The sequence below is a fragment of the Athene cunicularia genome (assembly GCF_003259725.1).
Source record: "Athene cunicularia isolate RWA chromosome 5 unlocalized genomic scaffold, athCun1 chr5_part1, whole genome shotgun sequence".
Taxonomy (NCBI): Eukaryota; Metazoa; Chordata; class Aves; order Strigiformes; family Strigidae; genus Athene; species Athene cunicularia.
The window spans coordinates 41,134,354-41,152,659 of record NW_020799101.1 but is presented as its reverse complement, the minus strand read 5'-3'; the positions used below and the strand labels follow the sequence as shown (position 1 = coordinate 41,152,659).

Genomic DNA, 18,306 nt, shown 5'->3' with positions numbered 1-18,306 from the left:
TGTCTGAGAGCAGTTCTGTCAGCTCTCGCCGTGAGTTCACCCAGAGTTCCTTGTGCTAGCAAAACGTCAGTCGAGCTAACTTACGGCTTGCCACCTTCGACCATGGGTGTTAGATGCATCAGAGGGATGACGATGTCTAAGCAAGGTTTGTGTTGGCAGGAAAACTTGTGATTTGGGAATTCAGTCTGGAGAGGCTAAAACCAGAGCATGGGGGCAGGAAGTGAGATTGGTGGCTGGCTGTGCTCCTGTGGGTGAGACTCGCCTCGAAGAGCAGCTCCTGCGCTGCTTCACGGGAGCACAGCAGGCGTGGGGTACGTGGCGTGACGTGTCTCTTGTCTTTGGAGCTTCAAAGGATGCCCAAGTGTTTTGCTGCAGTGTAGAAGCTGTTCTGAAGGCACATTAGCTCTCCGGGAGGAGCATGCTTGGTAACACAGGGCAGCATTAAAAATGTATACTGGAGCTTTATGCATTAGGCCTTAATTTTGTCATTACTTATTTTTAACCCCCCCACCTATGGTTGAAGCTCCTTGTCTCTAACACAATTTCATGCTTTTCACTGTGGAGAACTGAAAGATTTTTAATTGCTTGCAACTTTTTTCTCTTTATTACAAAGAAGAAAGAAGGGATGCAGAAAGTCTTACTGCATCTGAAGCAAGGCAGATGAATATGCTTGGTGTAACACACCCAGCAGAGAAACTCCAGGCTGTTCATTCACTATGAAGGCCCATTGAAGTGTATTTTCAGATTGACTTCCAAATGATGAACCTGTTGTTTTGAAGGACCTCTAGGACCTTGAAGGGCGTAAAATTAACATGATCTCTTCATTATATTGACTCTTGTTAACAGACTATCTTCATTCATTCCTTATTTAAATGTTTATGGGTTGGGTTTTTTCTCCTCTTCCTCCAGAAAAAATACCTCAAGCGTCTGCAGGAAATTCATATCATTCTTGAATCCTCAGACTTCTTCAAGCGACACGAGGTGAGCAGTAAGTGTAATGCTGTGGAGGTGCATTGCTGCTTTGTTTGGTCTTCAGGTGTACTTCAGCATAGCCTGCTGTATTAGCATCAAAGAGTTTGTAGTAGAAGAAAGCTAATATATGTTAACAACATGGACACCGCAAAGCTTCCATCACAATGATACAGAATATTAATCCAGTTGAGGAATAACAAATCCTCCCATCTTCTATCCCAGAATTTATAGCTCTGGGCTACTGCAGGGAGTGGTTTATCAGTACCAGTTTCCTGTGGTTTCTCTAATCTTGGTGTGTTCCAGTGGGCATCTTTACAGGGAAATGGCAACATGGAAGCTTGCATTTTGTACAGTAGCACTCACTTGTAGTTTGGCAGTGAAGGCCATATTAGTTATACTAGATTTATGTTGAAACACTGTATAATTCTGTTCTGTATGTTCTGCTTATATGCTTAGCTGTGGATAAGGCATCATTAGCACTGTACATTCTGCTTGTTACAGCTCAAGATTCTGAGATTCAGACATTTTACCTTGTTGATGTCTTGTTGTTGCTAGAAGCATTTTTGTTAATGATCGGTCATGGTCTGTCTCTGAAAGCAGTCACTGGCTTTTGTTGAATTGCTCAAATTGAGACCTGCTGCTCAGTGAGCTGGGGAATTGCTTTTCTTCCCTTTGTCTACAGAGTCCCTTTTGCCATCTACACGCCTGTTTGTATGTTACAGATTGGTTATGCAAATGGGGCATGTAAATTGTCAGTGTTTAAGTTGAGCCCAAAAGTCTGTTGGGTCACAGATGAGAAGGTCATCTGCGTGGCGAGAAGTGTTAAGCGATAGGGGAGAGCCAAAGCTGTGTTTTTAACCACGTCATCTCAATCTGTCTTCCAGGTCGTTGGAAGTTCACTACTTTTTGTACATGATGGCAGTGGGAATGCCAATGTGTGGCTGATCGATTTTGGAAAGACCACCCTTCTCCCTGACGGGCAGACACTGGATCACAGGATCCCCTGGCAAGAAGGCAACAGGGAGGATGGGTACCTGCTGGGATTGGACAATTTGATTGGCATCTTGGAAAGCATCACTGAAAGATGAGTTGAGAATGGCACAAAACTGGCAGGGCTTCTCTGTAACTTTCTGCTCTACTGGGCTCACTCAGTTAGAAGGAAACCTTTAACTCCCTTCAAACTCCTGAGGTCATCAGTGCAGAGGGAGCTGCATCCAGAACCCAGCAGTTAGTGATCAAAATGACTTTGCATCGGCCCTCTATGAACCTGAATAACTCCGGACTGGTCTGTATTGCACCAGCCCAGCTTCAGACTGGTCCTCAGAGAATGAAGATCTCTGTACTCAGGAATCACACCAGCATGAGTCAAGAGGTCTGTGTGGCAGCCCAGAATGATTCCAATTCCTGGCAAACAGATGGGACTCCAGATTACCTCTTAGTGAGCCAGAGCAAGTTCCTAGGGATTCAGGGTAGGAATACAAGTTTTCAGGGAACTGCATAGTTTTGAAACCAGCAAGAGTGTTTCCCCCCCCCACCCCTAATTCCAAGTCTCCTTGCTCCTGTGTACGCTATAGGTTGGACCAACAATTTCTGCTGCACTGTGTTACGGTGTGCACAAGGTGGAAATGGGAGACGATCGCAAGAAACCTGGAGCAAAGGGAGATAGCAGTTTGTAGTGGCTTGCTGTGGTAACTGCTCTTGACCATTCCTCCTCTCCCCTACCCTCGCCTTGATTCACTTCTATCCAAGAGCAGCCTTTGCTTTTTATGTAGCCTCTCAGGAGATTACAGACACTTTAGGGAGAGAATAGCAGCCTGTTGTCTCTAAACACAGTTGACTTTCAGGCTGGGTGGGCTGCTGGGCAAGTGCCTAGCTTGGCAAGTTTGGCCTCTTGCAGCTGAACTGCAGTTCTGAAAATCAGTAATGACTCTTCTGCACACAGACCAGGAAACTAGGGGTTCCAAGGCTTGTTTATTTTTAAAGATAAAAGCCCTGCACATGTGCACACACACGCACTAGTAGCCAGCAACTAATGTGATCTTTTACGATCGTGGTTGGACTGTCTCCTAATGCACGTGACTTCTTGGCCATGTTCTTGTTCCCAAAGATGATGCTGCCACTTAAGTGCATAGACTGGTGCAGCGATCAGGAGGGTAACGTTTCTGCGTTCACAGCATTACACTAATGGTGAGATAATTTCCAGGCACCCTTCCTCCAGGGTGTCAGCTGGTAACTCAGGGCAGTTTGGGGGAAGGAATGTCAACATATCACAGCCCCTAGTCCCCATCTGGAATCGCGGGGCCATCTGTGGTTCATTCTTTTGCTGTGGCCCAGGCACAGCCACAGAAAATTCAGTGTTTAGGTTAAACTGAGAAAGACTGAAGTGATTTATTGTAATGGCTTCACATACCTTCTCTGTTGGTTACCTCTAGTCACTTGAACAGTTCTTTAAATACTAGCAGTGTAAATACTATCAGTATTCACATGTTCGCTCACATTCCAGGTTTTAACATGAATAATGCGATGCAGTTTTCAAAATGAGGACATGACTTATATTACTATTCGATTGTTAATTGCCTTTCAACATCCAAAGCTAGTAATACACATTGACCAGGAATTGCTGTCTTTTGCTGGTGTCCTGTGCTCAGGAGAGGTTCTGAGAACTTTAGGATATGTGAAACTGACTCCATGCTTTGGGAAACTGCTATTTCAGTAATAATTATGATCATGAGCAAAAAAAGACTGCAGAGTCCAGATCCGGAATGAAATCTATCTATAACATTTGTAATTAGAATTGAAGATCCTAAAATAACTTCTAAAATGAGTTGCTTTAGATAACACACTACTGTACCAAGAGATCAGTCAGATTTCATGGCTCTTCCATCACCTCTAAACAAACCAACAGTATTCAAGCTCAGTTGTGACCTAAACATTAGATGACATTGGGTATCCTGTAGGAAGTAATGACATGTGGGAACATTTCATCCTAAAACAGAAGTTGCTTGAAACTGGTAATTATTTTTGCAGTTTGCTGCAAATTCAGACTTCTGCTGTGACCTCCAGAGTCCCTCTCAGTATGTTAATGAATTTTCCACTTAGATGTTTCAGAGGGTTTACACTTTTTTTTCAAGTGACAGCAAGCCTTCAATAGAGAGCACAGATATCATTCCAGATGCCTCCTAACTTTTGAACTGCTATGAGATGATGAACTAATCTGTGGTGAATTTCATACAATTTGAAACTAAAAGTCTTCCTCCTTCCCTGCAGCCAACAGGTAAGCCATTGGTGAGCAGTGCTTAAGGAGAATAGGAAGTAAACAGGTCTCACAGGGGAGGATGTTAATAACAATACCTTTTCTATGAAACTGCACTTGAAAGCAGTCCTACCATAATAAAAAAAAGAAAAGTTAGAAAAGAGACTGTGAAGGTGATAGAATTCATTAGTGGCTTGCCTAATTAATCTTCAGAGTTAAATTTCTTTCTTCTTTTACCACATCTGTGAATCTTTTGCACCAGTGTAACTTATTTTCTAGAGGGGAGAGTTAGAGGGTAAAAGTTCATGCTCAAATGTCAGTTGAGAATTTGAGACAAACTTTTAGAATGACTGTGGAGTACTAAAGGACAACTAGAAGCCATGTGGTACCAGTGGCTTGAAACAAACCAACTGCTGCTAGCACCTGGATGGTTTGCAGGACCTGGTCTTGGGGGAAAGCATGGAGAATGATCCATTCCTCTGCAGTAGTTGAAAAGGTCAGGGGGAAAAAAGAAAACCTTTGCTATGGCAGACCCTGGTCTGGAAACTCATTCTAGATGACAGATAGTTCTAGCAGGTTAGAGATGGCTCTTTTGCCTGCTAAGCAATTAAAAGGGAAGGAGCCACAATCTTCTGCTGCTGTTATAGGAAAGGAGAAGAGACAGCTTTTCATTAGCAAACTGCAAGTTGGGACTGCCGCTGAGCACTGGAGCTCTAAGGGGCTGGAGGCTCTGAGTGTGTGAGCAAACTCCCCTGGGGTGAGTTGGATACCTTGGCTCCCATCGCTGGCCCAGAGTGCCTGCCTACCCTCGCTTGTGAGAGCAAGGAAGTGGCACAGCCACCTTTCGCTGTGGAGCCGCTCGCCTTGAATGAGGGTCAACGTGATGCCTTTGCACAGGCATGTGACATAGAAGAGCTGGTGCGTGATGACCAAGGCTCTTGTTCACGTACACATCCAGAATGTAGTTCTTTAATGCCTCTGGGGAGATACTGCCTCACTCTGGAGCCACCGAGAGCACAGGAAGATATGCTGGCCCAGAGGCACTTTGGTGCTGAACAGCTAACCTCTGACTTTGGCACCAAGGTCTTTAAACTCACTAGTTAGATGCAGCGATGCGTACTGCTGTAGCTGCTGCATTCCTGTGTGAATCTAGCAGTAGGACTTCTCTCCCTCAACTTTGTTGGTGACTTGTTTTTTTGGCCTTGGACAACTGTCCTAGGCCTCAGTTTTGTTCCCATTTTACAGATGGGAATAGTACCTACTTACCTCACAGGAATGGTGTGAGGTCCATTATTGCTTGCAAGATGCTGTGAGATTCTTTGGAGGAAGGTGCAATATCGAAGGAAATGCACAAACAGATACATCAGCTAAGTTTAAAAATGATGGGTGTTGTGGCCCCATAAGGATATAAATTTGGATTAAATTTAACCTGTTGTAAAAATTAAATCCCTCAATTTTACACGGGGGGAATTCACTTAACATCTGATCCAGTTCCTATTATAGGGAAAGATTTCAATGGGAGTTGGACCAAACCCTTAAGTATCTCAGAGGGCTCTTGCTATTTTTTTTTTTTATTGCTGTTGTTATTATTTGTTAAGGTATTGAGATCAAATGGCCTGTATCATCCACATGCATCCGTTCTGAACACTACAATGCAATGCTGACCATGGTCACTTTTGACATTGACTGTATTGGTTGAGTGTTTGTTACTCTGAAGTGTGTATGCTACTAAATAAATGAGACTGAAGGAAAAATGACGTCCACTGTGATTTGGTCACAGGACAGCAATATCTTCAAGAATTTCCTTAGGGAAGGGACAAAAGCTATTTATTTCAGTGTTTCTTGTGCTTGTAGTCTTTAACATCTAATATTTCCTACAATAAAAATGGTTCTAAGAAATACATCTAGAAACTAGCATTGGAGACTTGGTTCCAAAACCCATCTTACCTGTGTGCAAAGAGTGCTTAGCCAGAGAGGGACATGGCCACCATTAGTGGCCCTTTATTTTGTGTCGCAAATCTAGAAGTATACACTTGTCCAGCTTTAAATTGCATAGAAGCAGGCGTGTCATCTACTTACAGCCAGTACTCACCCAGAAAGGTAAGTTGGCAAGAAGTGCTGCCATGGACAGAGGTAATAGAAACCAATTCAACTAAATGAAAGAGTCATGTGACGAGAGGGGAAGATGTTAGTGATGTCATGCCTAAGGCCTCTCCCCATGGGTGGGCTGCCAGGAGGAGCGAGCACAGCCCTGGCTACAGGAGCTCTGCTGCTCCAGGGCCTGGGGATGGGTCCCTGGCTGACACAGCTGTGAAGATGCAAATACACTGGGGAAAACTCTGCTCCCAGCAGTAGCCTTCTCCTCTCTTTCAGGTAAGTAGCAGGAGGGCACTGAAGCTGAGGAGTGAGTTACGCTTGCAGAAGCCCATAATTATTTCATGAGACTTGTGAAGCTTTCTTAGCGCACACCTGCCCATCGGCAAATCAGTGTAGAACTTACCTCAGGGAAAGGGTTGATATGAGGGGGACACCTTAAATCTGTGCAGTTAAAAATTCTGTTTCTTTAAAGGGAAAATGAGGATACAAAACGAGGAGAGAAGAGATGACAAATCAGAAGCAAGAATATCAACATATGTGAAAAGAAAGCAGAGAAAGACAAATTGAAATTTGCATTAATTCATCTTTTCTTATTCAGTCCCCTCTTTAAAATGTAGGTATGAGATTGTGTGAAGCAACATGAAGTACTAATGCTGACCCCTAGAAGGAAAAAACCCAACAACTCTATACACACAAATCTAAAACCAAGTTGGTAACATGTTAAAAGACAGATACCCATCAGGAAGAGCAATTTATAATAATCCTGTAAATGGTTGTTTCTCCACTCGGGAAGTGTTGGAAGACTTTTCACATGGATTACAGGACTTGAATTAATCCCAGATCTTCAGCTCATGCCATTCCTCTACGTAACAAAATTAGGTTTTGGCTTTCAATTGCCAAAGTAATCTATTTTTGACACTATGGGTTCAACTCATTGATTATAAAGTGTTGCCTTAAAAATCAGTTCCAAGCAAGTTATATTTTTGAAAGGGTAGCAACTGAGCACTATGAGATCTGATTGTATGAACAGTAAGTTTCAGTCTCAGAATTGTAGGACTGAAAGTTGTAGTATATGTCATTGCAGTTGTTAGCTTTCTTTTTAGATAATGTGGTTTGGACAGCATGTAGCATTTCAGCATCACAACACGAGTGATACTGGCATCATTTCCTCCAGGATATGAATTAAAAATTCATTATCTTTGAGGGTTTGTAAAAAGCAGCTAAGCGATCAGATCTGCACAGAAAACCTTACAGGTCAAAGATTCATGGCAACTGTGTTGACAGAAGGTCGTTTACCTTCAGTTCCTTTGGAAGAATTTAAGAGCTTGTATAAAATCAAAGTTGCTAATGCAGATTCATTTAAAATGCCCGGCTCTTTCTTTCATCACCTGTTGGGTAGGGGCAGGTCAGTCATAAGATGCTGCATCTGGCTCAGCACATCCCTGAGCTACGTGCTGTTGTAAACCAGCAAAGCTGGGAAATAACTGCTACATGCTCACCCTGCTCTTGGAGTTGCCCTTCAACACCCCGCTGTTGCTTGCTCTTAGAGAGATACAGTGCAGGGTGGTGGTGTGTGCTGGCTCAGCGGAGCTTCGTCTCTGTTCCTCCTGTAAGGAAGTACCTTGACACAGCTATAAATGGGTATTTGTCCTAAGTGCTAGGCTGAAGAACTTGCATTTTATTTATAAAAAAAAGGCTTAACTGCAGCCAAGACTGCCTGTGGCGTTGGTAACAGGACTGCGCTCGTCTTCTCTTGCTTCATTTTTCAGTTTTTTACCTTGTTTTATCACTATGGGCCTTTCTAAATTCGTGAGTTATGCTGAGGCAAGTGCTGTGCATGGGGAAAACAGTGGTGGCTCAAGCTGGGTAACCATATGGACAGTAGTGATACTACCTGCTTCTCATGGGAATCTTAGGGGGTTGTATAGTCATTTCCACGTGAAAAAATTAAGAACTGCCTTGTGCCTGCTACTTTATAATATAAAGTCTGCAGGAAGAAAATATAGTTAACCTCCCGTGGCTTCTGAACAAGTCGCTATTCCCTCTCTTACCACCAATGTACCACCCATGGCTGAGGGCTGAGAAGTGAAAGCAGAATCCTAATGGGTCTGCAAAAGCAGAGCCATGACCAGTGCTCTGCTCAGGACAGAGTCCACTCCAGACAAGGGCTGGAAAGTGATCTGGCATCACATCCACTGCAGCTGAACTAGGAGCGCTGCACCCTGCTGCAGCCTTGTCCCCAGGGAGGAAGGGGCTGACTTGCTGACACCCAGTCACAACTGTCGGAGAACCTGACGGCTCACATTCGTGGAAAAAAGTACCAATTCATAAACCATAGGACTAACATAATCTGAAAGGTAGGGATGTTGAAGAATGACTGATGTTATTCCAATTAGCTAAGGGTAGATGTATTTATTTGTGACTGGCACATTCCAGAGGTGGCCAGCTTGAAACATGACCAAAACCACTACCCTCTGCAAGAGGCAAGAATGAGAAATTTTCCTGCTAACTGGGCTTTTCTGCCTCATCTAAGTGGGCTGTAGCATCTCCTGGATGTAAGTTAGGACAGGCTCTGAGCTAAACATGGGAAGCCACAGCGCTAAAGCAAAGGTAAAATGGTCTCCCTTGGTCACTAAGCCCATTGGTCCTGACACCACTGCTGGCCTTGGCCCACAGAGGCGCCCGTCTTTTCTGACCATCTGTCATTTCACAACATGGCCTGGGAATTATTTCCATACCATAGGGGTCATTGCCGAAAGGTGGCCATCACCACCACTCGGGTCTGGAAATGATGGATTGTGAAACTGTTCATTCTAAAGCCAAAGGCCTAAAACTGTAGGAAGCTTGGAACAGATTCAAAGTCAGGCCAACAAAGCATAAATCTGGGCTGAAGACGCATTTCACTCAAGATGGTTTCAGACTCTTCGCCTGGTGCTGTTCTGTACCACATCTCAGTAGCATCCACCCCAGAATGAGGCAGAGGACAGGCGGTCTGTGTGGTCAGAGCAAACCCTCTCCTGCCAGCCCACATGTTCAGACTGTTCCTGCAGCTGAGCGCTAAGCATGAAGCCGGTACCAGAGCAGCTCTTCCCTGGGAAAGGAATCAGGCAGAATCTACAACTGACAGCTCACCAGACAACTTGATTACACATGAAGGCAGCATGTAATTTGCTACTGTAGGTTGGCAGTGCAACATTCAGAGGTGGGACAAAGACAAAATGCTTCTGAGACTGTTCAGGTTAATCCAAATTATTTACTTTTTCAGTCTCCTTATTTTGCAGGCTTTAACCAGTAAACATCAGTTTAGACCCTAAGCAACAGAAGAAAGCTGTCTTCAAAACAAACAACTATCTTTACCAGTAAGTCTGTATGCTTGCAATGCAAGAATAAATGACGACCTGCTTGGGTGTGAAGCCAACTCATGGTTTTAGGGTTCTCAAATGGTTGAGCTAGTCTACCTTGCTGTGTAAAGGGCACTGTGAGGTGCTCTGACACCTTAGAGAAGTACTAAAGCCAAGGAGAACTCCAGTGCGCCAAATGCTAGACAGCTACCTGAGAGCCTCAGCTTAATGCTTACCAACACAGCACAGGAAATTACTGCTGAATATCAAAGTACTTACAAAAAAATGTTCATCCCAAGTAAAGTCCGCTAAAAGATAAAAACAGTCTATTTCTCATCACACCACGCAGCTCACCCTTTCTTGAAACATCACCTGTCCCTTCCACGCCAGGATCTGCAAGGAAAGAGACACCACAAGGCAAGCAGCACATTTTCTTCAGTATTCAAAGGGATACTCTCAGCTCCACCAGCTATTTTTTAATAGTAAATTTGTTTTCCTCGTCATTGCTTGTTTTCAAAGCACATGCTCAGAGGAGCCCAGATTGGTTTTTTTTTATCATCTTTCCTACTGCTTCCAATTTGAGCAATAGCTCCATTTTCACGTTTTTCCACAAGTTCTGCTAATAAAACAGATGCAAGTGTAGCTGCTATTTATTTACTGAGCAGCATTAGTAAGTCATCAGGACTGTAAAAAGCTCCTGGGACTAGAGCAGCCTTTGCAAGTTGGTTGCTGCTGGCACAGCATGCATTTTTGGTTTCTTCAGTCAGAAAGAAGCGCAATCTGTGTTAGTCATTACTTCCATCCAAATGCTGCAGTTGGATGATAGGTCCATGTCTTTTCACCTGAGCAGATTGAGGAGGAATCCTTTTGTTAAGTATTGTATTCTGAATGAGAGCAGCAATGCCTCTAAACTGGTTCAGTGGAACACATTTGAGGGGCAGAGATAGAAATTCAACCGTCTTTAATGATCTGGGAATCCAGCAGGTAGAAGGAGGAAGCAGAACATTGCTGATGTTGAAACATCACCCACCTGAAGGAACTTAAATGAAGTAAGTAGGTGAAATAGGAAGCAGTCCTTCCAGACACACGCATTCCCTGATCTTTGGAAGAATCATTTCTGTTATACTGGAGTAACACTCAGGTCACCTGACAAAGACAGACCGGAGTCCCTCTCTCTCGATGGTTTCTCTGTTTTATAAAAAGGTTTTTCATCTCTATGCAGACTTGAGCTCCTCAGCACAGCTGCTCTGACCTCCGCCAACGCCGGTGGTTGGTGGTCAGTGCTATAGCACAGGTCATCGTAAGCATAATTCACATTGCCGCAAGGGAAGGTCTGGAGTTTCACCAGTTCAATCCCACTGATATCCAGGTGAGGGCGGTTGCTTCGACTTGGAGATGCTGGTGATGCCCGAGAGCTCGGAGAGGAACTACAATTCCCATCAAAGCCTGAATCTTCCCGCTCTGGAGTTGCTTTGAGCTTGGAGCTGGGACTGAAGTGACAGATGTTCTCTAGCACCCACGATCCATAGGTTGGGTTCCAAAGATTTTTTGTTTTATTTTTAAGTCTGTGGGTTGGCGGATTGCTGAGCTCCAACTTCTGGTTCGAGGTCTGCTGGAACCAGGACCCACTGTTGAAATCGCTGAGGCATGGCAGGCTGGGCCCTCGAGCAGTCCAGTTGCTCAGGTTCTCCACCAGTAGCTCTTGTGGACACTGTGCAGGTTTGTGCCCAGCATGATGGGAGTCCAGTGTTTTAGGTGTTGTCTGAGGTGTGAGAGAAGGGCTTACCAACAGGGGCACGATCCCACTGGAAATGTTTGGGCGCATGACTGTACTCCCTTCATCCTCTGGTGCGGGGCCGCACTCCATGGGCAGCTCAGTGTTGATCACATCAGGGTCCTGAAGAGAGACAAGAATCAAGCATCACCAGGGTGACTCTCACACTTGCATTTTAAGAGAAATAGCTATAAGAGCAAAAGAACTTTTGGCAGAGGCTGACATCAGGTTTGGGCAATATTCCTGCACGTCGTACCAGGTGCTATGTGACATCTGGATATCACACACTGTTAGGACTTGCAGAAACGCTCTCTCATTTATGTGCTTCCTTTGAGCAGAGGCTGTGCTTTACTGAAATCAGTGGCTAATCTGGGGGCCACTCGTATATAATTTCTCCCTCAGGATGTTGCATTCAGGCCTATGGCTCTAAAGTGCTACCAGATGGTGAGCTCGCCCTGCCATCTCATTCCCCGCCTCCACTCCATACCTGTTCAGCTGTGGCTTTCGAGTTACATTAGACAAGGTCAGAATATGGACCTTGAAAGAGATCCTAAATACCTCTGCATCACAAAATGAAGGACATTTTGCTACTGAACAAGCTGAAAGCATCCACTTGCATAGGGACAGTATAATCTCATTTTGGTTGGGCTGAAGATGGGAGAGTGAGGATGGATTCTGGAAAACCCAAATGAAAAGAGCAGTTGAGCCAACAGCACCACCACAGTTAGGAAAGCGATTAGATTAGTCTGTCAGGCCTCCTCACTTGTTTTGGGCACTAAAGCTAGTGCCTTTGGATAGCTGGCATTCCAAGGATGATCATCCACCTGGATACCACAGACCTACCTGTGTGCAATACTTGATTCTTTCCAGGATGGTGGAGAAGTTTGGCCGATACTCTGGACTGTGCTGCCAGCACTGTGTCATGATCCGGTACCTTAAAATAAGTTTAAAAAAAAATTATGAATCAAGAAAGATAATTATGTAAAATATGTCTCAGTATGAAGTGATGATGGATCCAGAGGAACTGCACTCAGTACGTGGCCCTCTAGGAGGAGAGCAAAAGGGGACATGTCATTTCTGCATCCTTGGATCCCGAGCCATTAGGGGCCCACTACTTAAAGCGAATCCTGTAGTCTAAGCTGTACACAAGAGACAGTGGCTCAAGAGACATTCAACAATACCCACCTAACATTGGGGGCACTCACCATTCCCTGACTGACAGTGTGCGTTTGCCTGTGTCTAACCTGTTTGATACCCACTATCCCTTGGCCTGTGGGAGTAAGGAAATACTTACACTGGTCCTGGGCAGTTTTTTGGTGGATCCATTCTTCCTCCACTGGTGACAAATTCCAGAACTTCTTGATTGGTTTTGCAAGGGTAGGGCATGTAGCCTAGAGAGAAAATCTCCCACAGAAGGACACCAAAGGACCTGTGTCAGAAACCAGCCAACAATACCAATTAGGTTTCATTTGTGCTCCACAAACCTGGCACGAAGCTGTGTAGGTAACACCACAGCAACAACCTTTCGAAGCTGTAGGCCGACCACAGTAACGTGCAATTAGCGTGATTATGAGTCAACCTCGATATAGAAAAGCAATCAATCAAAACCTTTGCTTAAGTTCCAGAACTAGCTTTGCAGCAGTTTCAAAATATGTGAATAACTCTGAAGTTGTTCTTTCTGCTGCATTCATTATTTCTAGAGCAGGAAATGCCAGGGCACACTTTAGTCCAACTGACAAGAACTGTTACATCTGGTGTGGAGTTTGCTACCTTACTTGGGAAGACTCAAGATCTTTGAATCAGTGTTTGGGAACAGGATGCTCAAGAATAAAATCAAGAAAGAGACATCCATTGAAACTGAAAGGCCACAGCACTTATTTTTGTCATGATACAGTTGTTCTCCTTTTTTATATCCTCAGGTCAGTCAGGCAGTGTCACTCAAAATAATGCATGAATTAGAGCCAGGGGAGTCAGGAGGGTCCTGCCAGGACTTCAGCAGGGTCAGACTTTTAAGAGTCACTATTTACTGCAAAGGTGGAAGAAATTTCCAGTACACACATGTTACTTATAATAGGCTATTACAGGAACTGTAGCACTTTCCTTCAAAATATTTAGTACTGGCTGCTCACAGTTAGGCACTGATAAGCAATCCCTTGTCTTCCGGCATCACTAACAACTTCAGGAAACTGGGTCAGTGTGGCATTTAAGGGAATGTCTCAGTACAGTGTATTGAAGAAATTACTGTACAGGCAGAGACGTGTTCTTAAGCAAATGGAAAGTTTCCATTCCCCAACACCTGTGCATGAATGTGCTACTGCTGAGGGAGTGCTTCTCTAAAAGAAAGATCAAGTTACATGAAGAATCAATATATAAATATTGTTTCCTCAGCAACCAGCAAGGACTTCTGATTAAATCTGCTGTAATTTTATAGACAACAGAAAAAGATTATACAGAAGAGTAATCCTGGGTGGTACAGAGTCATTTACAAGACATACAAGCAGGACTCATCACCGATAGAAACTGAGGGGCAGATACGGAGGGTTGAGTGAAATGTCTGATGGCATTTGTCTGGATTTTTAACTGATTAAAAAAAAATTATGAATCAAGAAAGATAATTATGTAAAATATGTCTCAGTATGAAGTGATGATGGATCCAGAGGAACCTTGGGAATTATAATATATAAGATTCCTTGGGAATCTAAACTTCTTTCTCTTTTCACTTCTTTATTGTCTTCACATGATACTCTGCATTTATGTACAGTGAATTTTTATTAGCTCCATTTACATTAGATCTTCTAATTTGTAGTCAGAATTCTTTAGCCATGCTTCTACTGAATGCAGAGGGAAGTCTTCCAATAATTTTCGGGAAATTCTGTCATTTTTTAAAGGTTCCTGCTGAGCAGATATTTTTTTTTTTCTTGAGCAGTACATTTCTTGACCCTTATCGCTGAGTAGCAGAAGTGCTTAAAAGACATTTGTTACCAGGTATCAGTCTTGGAGGTGAAAATGCCCTCTAGAAAAGCTTCTGGTGGCATCCACTTGACAGGAAGCATGGCTCTTCCTCCTTTGCGGTAGTAACTTGCTCTGGCAAAGATAAAACACATGGAAAATGTCACACAGTCTGAAAGGGCTCAGATACATAAAAGATTTTATCACCACAGCAACAGAGCTGGGGACTGCATGCAGCAATGGGGGCCAAGTGAGAAAAAGGAAAAGTCATCAACACCAACAGTGCACTGAAGCAGTATTTTATACCTTCTTTGGAACTGGGAGGGAAACCGAGCATGTTGTAGGTGCACAGCTGAAGACATCAGATTTGTCAATGCTTTGCTGATGCAGCAAGTCTTACTGACATCATAAACTGAGAATTATGGTAGGCTTTTTTTAAATTTAAGTTTATTTATGATCAACTATCTAATAAACTTGCCTATGCTTGGTTTAGTGTCCACGTGTATTCGCAGTGTTCTCTATTGCCCAGTCTGGAATAAACACAGTTGAAATGCATTGGCTAATAGGCATAGATGTGTTAATTTACACTCTGGTAACACCAGGTAGTTAACTGTTAATCAAACTCAGACACATAAATAGACAGTTCCACTGCTTCAGATTCAGTTAGACAGTTCAAACTGGTCAAAATGACACAGATTATTGAGTTATTCATAGAACTGAAATGGCCTTTCACTTACCTGTAAATATCCCTGGCCATCCCAAAGTCACCAATCTTGGCTATTCGTCCTACTCCAGTGCAGGTCAAAAGGCAATTCCTTGCAGCTATATCTCTTAAGAAAGAAAAAAAAAATTATTACTTCTAATTCTAAACTCTTAACTAGCTAAAGGAATAAAGAAGGAATATCAGACCCAGCCCTGCAAGTCTTAGTTGAGTCATCTTTACATAAATGAGAAAAGCCTTATTAAAAATAAGAAATAATGTCAGCTAAACTGTAATTTTTATGAACCACAATTCCTAACCTGCATTTATATTACATCTTCCACCCAGTGTTCTCTGATCATTCCACATTCATATGCTGTTTTGCTAAGGCAGAAAACAGGGTCAGTGTCAGACCAGGAACAGATCCAACCTCTTCTGCTTCAACAGCATTACAACCAATTTCTCTCTTGCTCTATTTTTTTTTTTTTTTTAAGAGTGACATCTCAGCAGTGTCTCCAGCAGTCACAGTCTTAGTAAACTGCCTGAAAAGTCAGTGTGAGACCAGATTCCGTAAACTGTTGTTTTGGTGCTTCTGGATATCTCCCGTGGAACCAAGCAAAGCTACATATGGGAACAGCCATTTGCTGGGTGCAGGTTTAGCTTGTGGCAAATGGCAGTAATGACTGCATGGCCAAGACTGAAGGATTTTTGTTCATTTTAAATACGCATTGTGAAAAGGAACTCATTAAAAAACATAGCACTGTGGGGGTCTTGTTGACTGCCAAGAAAAACGAGCTCCTGGAACAACTCATATGTTTCTTCCCACTGCCAGCCTTGAAAAATCCCTCAGGATTTGGACGTCAAGCCCAGCTTTCTCTTCCATCATCAGCTATGACTCCTGGATGACAAGACCTGCCCTTAGAGACATCTCCACAGTCCCACTACACTACCTTTTCCCCTAGGATACCTGTTGCCTGAAATGGTAACCTTCTTCCCAACCCACTCCAAGTAACACTGACATCACTAACAAATACTAATACACAACCTGAATGAAATTCCTTCTGTACTGATTTCTTAAATTGTTGGCTAAAACAAAACAAGTGCATTCCCAGGTTGCATATACTAGAGATCTAACAGCACAAAACCTGACCCAGAGAGTTTTTTAAAAAGGGATATGCTGCTGCTAAAAGAATCAAGCACTAGTTTCTTCCATTTCTCTCCTGAAATGGAGATTGGTCTTGAGCAATAACAGCTGGCCTTTACATTTGTTGACGTAAATGTCAGAAGCTTTATGTGATGACTGCTGGGCTCTGTGACATATGATAAAAAAAAAAAAACAGGGAACATCTACCTGACAGCAGGAATGAAAATTGGTTATATAAAACGCTTGTGGAGAAAATGTCTGTGGTTTCCACTATATTTCTTGCAGCAGAAGCAAAAATTGGCCCTTATCATAAATTCAATAGATCAGGGTGGGTGGAGTTTGATATTACTATTCCAGTAAGGATTTAAAAAAAATAATGCTGTAGCAATTAACTCTGAAGTTTCCAATTAGAATACTGACCCCTTGTGTACTTATTAAGCGATCCCAGAACCAAAACTTGTTGCACGCTCTTACTGCTCTTTTTTAGTGACTCTAATTCTTTTTTTCAAAGGAATTTATTTATTGTTACAATATAAAGGAAACTGTCTCAGATGCTCTAATCATAAAGCCGTAACATATCCCATATCTCAGCCTCATGGTTTCTTGCTCCGACTGCTGCTTGACATTTGTTTTGCTCAGTTTCTCCAGCCTCTACCCACTCTTGCCTAGCTCTGCCTCTTTGCTCTGTGCAATGTCATGTGTACATACACGTGCTTGGGCGTGTGGGTGAATCAGTTGTCTGCTTGCATAACTCCAGGCTGCATGTCAGTTTAGTTAGAGCCTGTGTGACCCTGTTGTGTGCAGACCTCTCCTTTCCTTTACAGACAAGGGCTGAACTCAGCATGGAGCTCATGCTCAGAAAGGAATTGTTATACTATGCCTGGGAACATCATGAGCTGAAACAACACTTAATCAGAAACAAAGGAGTCCAATATCCAACTGGGAATTTTAAAAGACTCCCCATAATCACCTTCACCTCTTCTATAATATTTTGTTCCTATTTGAAGCCTGACATATCAACATTTTTTTCTCGACAAAAGATGAAAAAGAGACGTGAACAGACAAATAGGGGCTCCCCAAGATCACACAGCAGGTCAGCTGCTGAGCTGGAAAGGAAGCTTAGAGTCGTGTTTTTACCTCTTATTATCCCTGTTCTACCCTCCTCTAGTCAATGGCTCACATATCAGGTACCTGGGTGCTGATGGGATAGGGAAAACATTAAGTCAAGGTAGGGAAATGAGAAAAGAGAGAAATGATCCCTTTTCGTTTTACAAGCTAACACAGAGTGACACTACCATCTAGTGGACTACAGGGCTAATCTCAAATGTGTCTACATTGTAGGCACCTGGAAATTAACACTTGAAAATCGTCACTGGGAACAAAGGATTCCTTTCTCCCCAGCACGGCAAAGAGAGGTGCAGAGACTAACTCCTACCAAATACCAGTGAGACTGGCCCGGCCATCTAAGCACAAGAGAAAATCTCTGTCTCCCCCCCTGGAGATTAGTTCTGTCTCATCCACTGCAAATAGGAACTGTGTGAGCTTCACACACCTTGAGTTATATCAGAAGGGAGTGTTTCTCCTCACCTGTGGATGAAATGATTCTCTTCCAGATATTTACAGCCGCAGGCAATGTCCCTAGCTATGTTCAGCAGGTCTTGCATTGTTAGTGTGGATGGCTGATTCTGCAAAAGGACACACAGAAAATGATGAGGGAAGAATAGCAGAGTAGAAGAATATAGTTCAGGCAGGGGATAATCAGATGGAGGCAGAAGCAGGGAAAGGGAGAGACATATGTACAGTGTGGGGGAAGGGTTAAACAAGGCAGGAGCAAAAAGGAATATAAGCAGATGAAAGTAAAGCGTTAGAAAATGAGTAAACTCGTATTTAAGCCAAAAAACTTTGAGATTTCATTTCTCCTGAGCACAGTGCAGGAGTGTAACCTGGCGAGAGATTTGTGGCCTGGCCTGAGTAGCCTAGTAAAGGAGGTGGGAGACAAGTATTCCCTACTGGTGTTGGAGTCTGTGAAATTGAAAGACCGGCAAGTTTAAAAGGTGAGATGGGAGAGAAAAAAAA

General features: G+C 43.3%; 2 protein-coding genes across 4 annotated transcripts in view; one reads left to right on the top strand and one right to left on the bottom strand.

Annotated features, from left to right (window-relative positions):
• The window catches only part of ITPKA (inositol-trisphosphate 3-kinase A), a 39,584-nt gene extending 33,596 nt beyond the window's left edge, over positions 1-5,988 (top strand). Inside the window, exons 6-7 of the mRNA XM_026849360.1 lie at positions 910-981; positions 1,857-5,988. Of these exons, the coding sequence (XP_026705161.1) occupies positions 910-981; positions 1,857-2,060 (276 nt within the window). The 3' untranslated portion in view covers positions 2,061-5,988. The remainder of the gene's footprint in view (positions 1-909; positions 982-1,856) is intronic.
• LTK (leukocyte receptor tyrosine kinase) overlaps positions 2,504-18,306 on the bottom strand; it is a 107,188-nt gene continuing 91,385 nt past the window's right edge. For all 3 annotated transcript variants that reach the window (XM_026849359.1, XM_026849357.1, XM_026849358.1), the window contains 6 exons: positions 17,818-17,915; positions 15,124-15,216; positions 14,420-14,521; positions 12,732-12,866; positions 12,281-12,371; positions 2,504-11,560 (listed from right to left, as the gene is read on the bottom strand). In XM_026849359.1, coding sequence (XP_026705160.1) covers positions 10,784-11,560; positions 12,281-12,371; positions 12,732-12,866; positions 14,420-14,521; positions 15,124-15,216; positions 17,818-17,915 — 1,296 coding nt within the window. In that variant the 3' untranslated portion in view covers positions 2,504-10,783. The remainder of the gene's footprint in view (positions 11,561-12,280; positions 12,372-12,731; positions 12,867-14,419; positions 14,522-15,123; positions 15,217-17,817; positions 17,916-18,306) is intronic.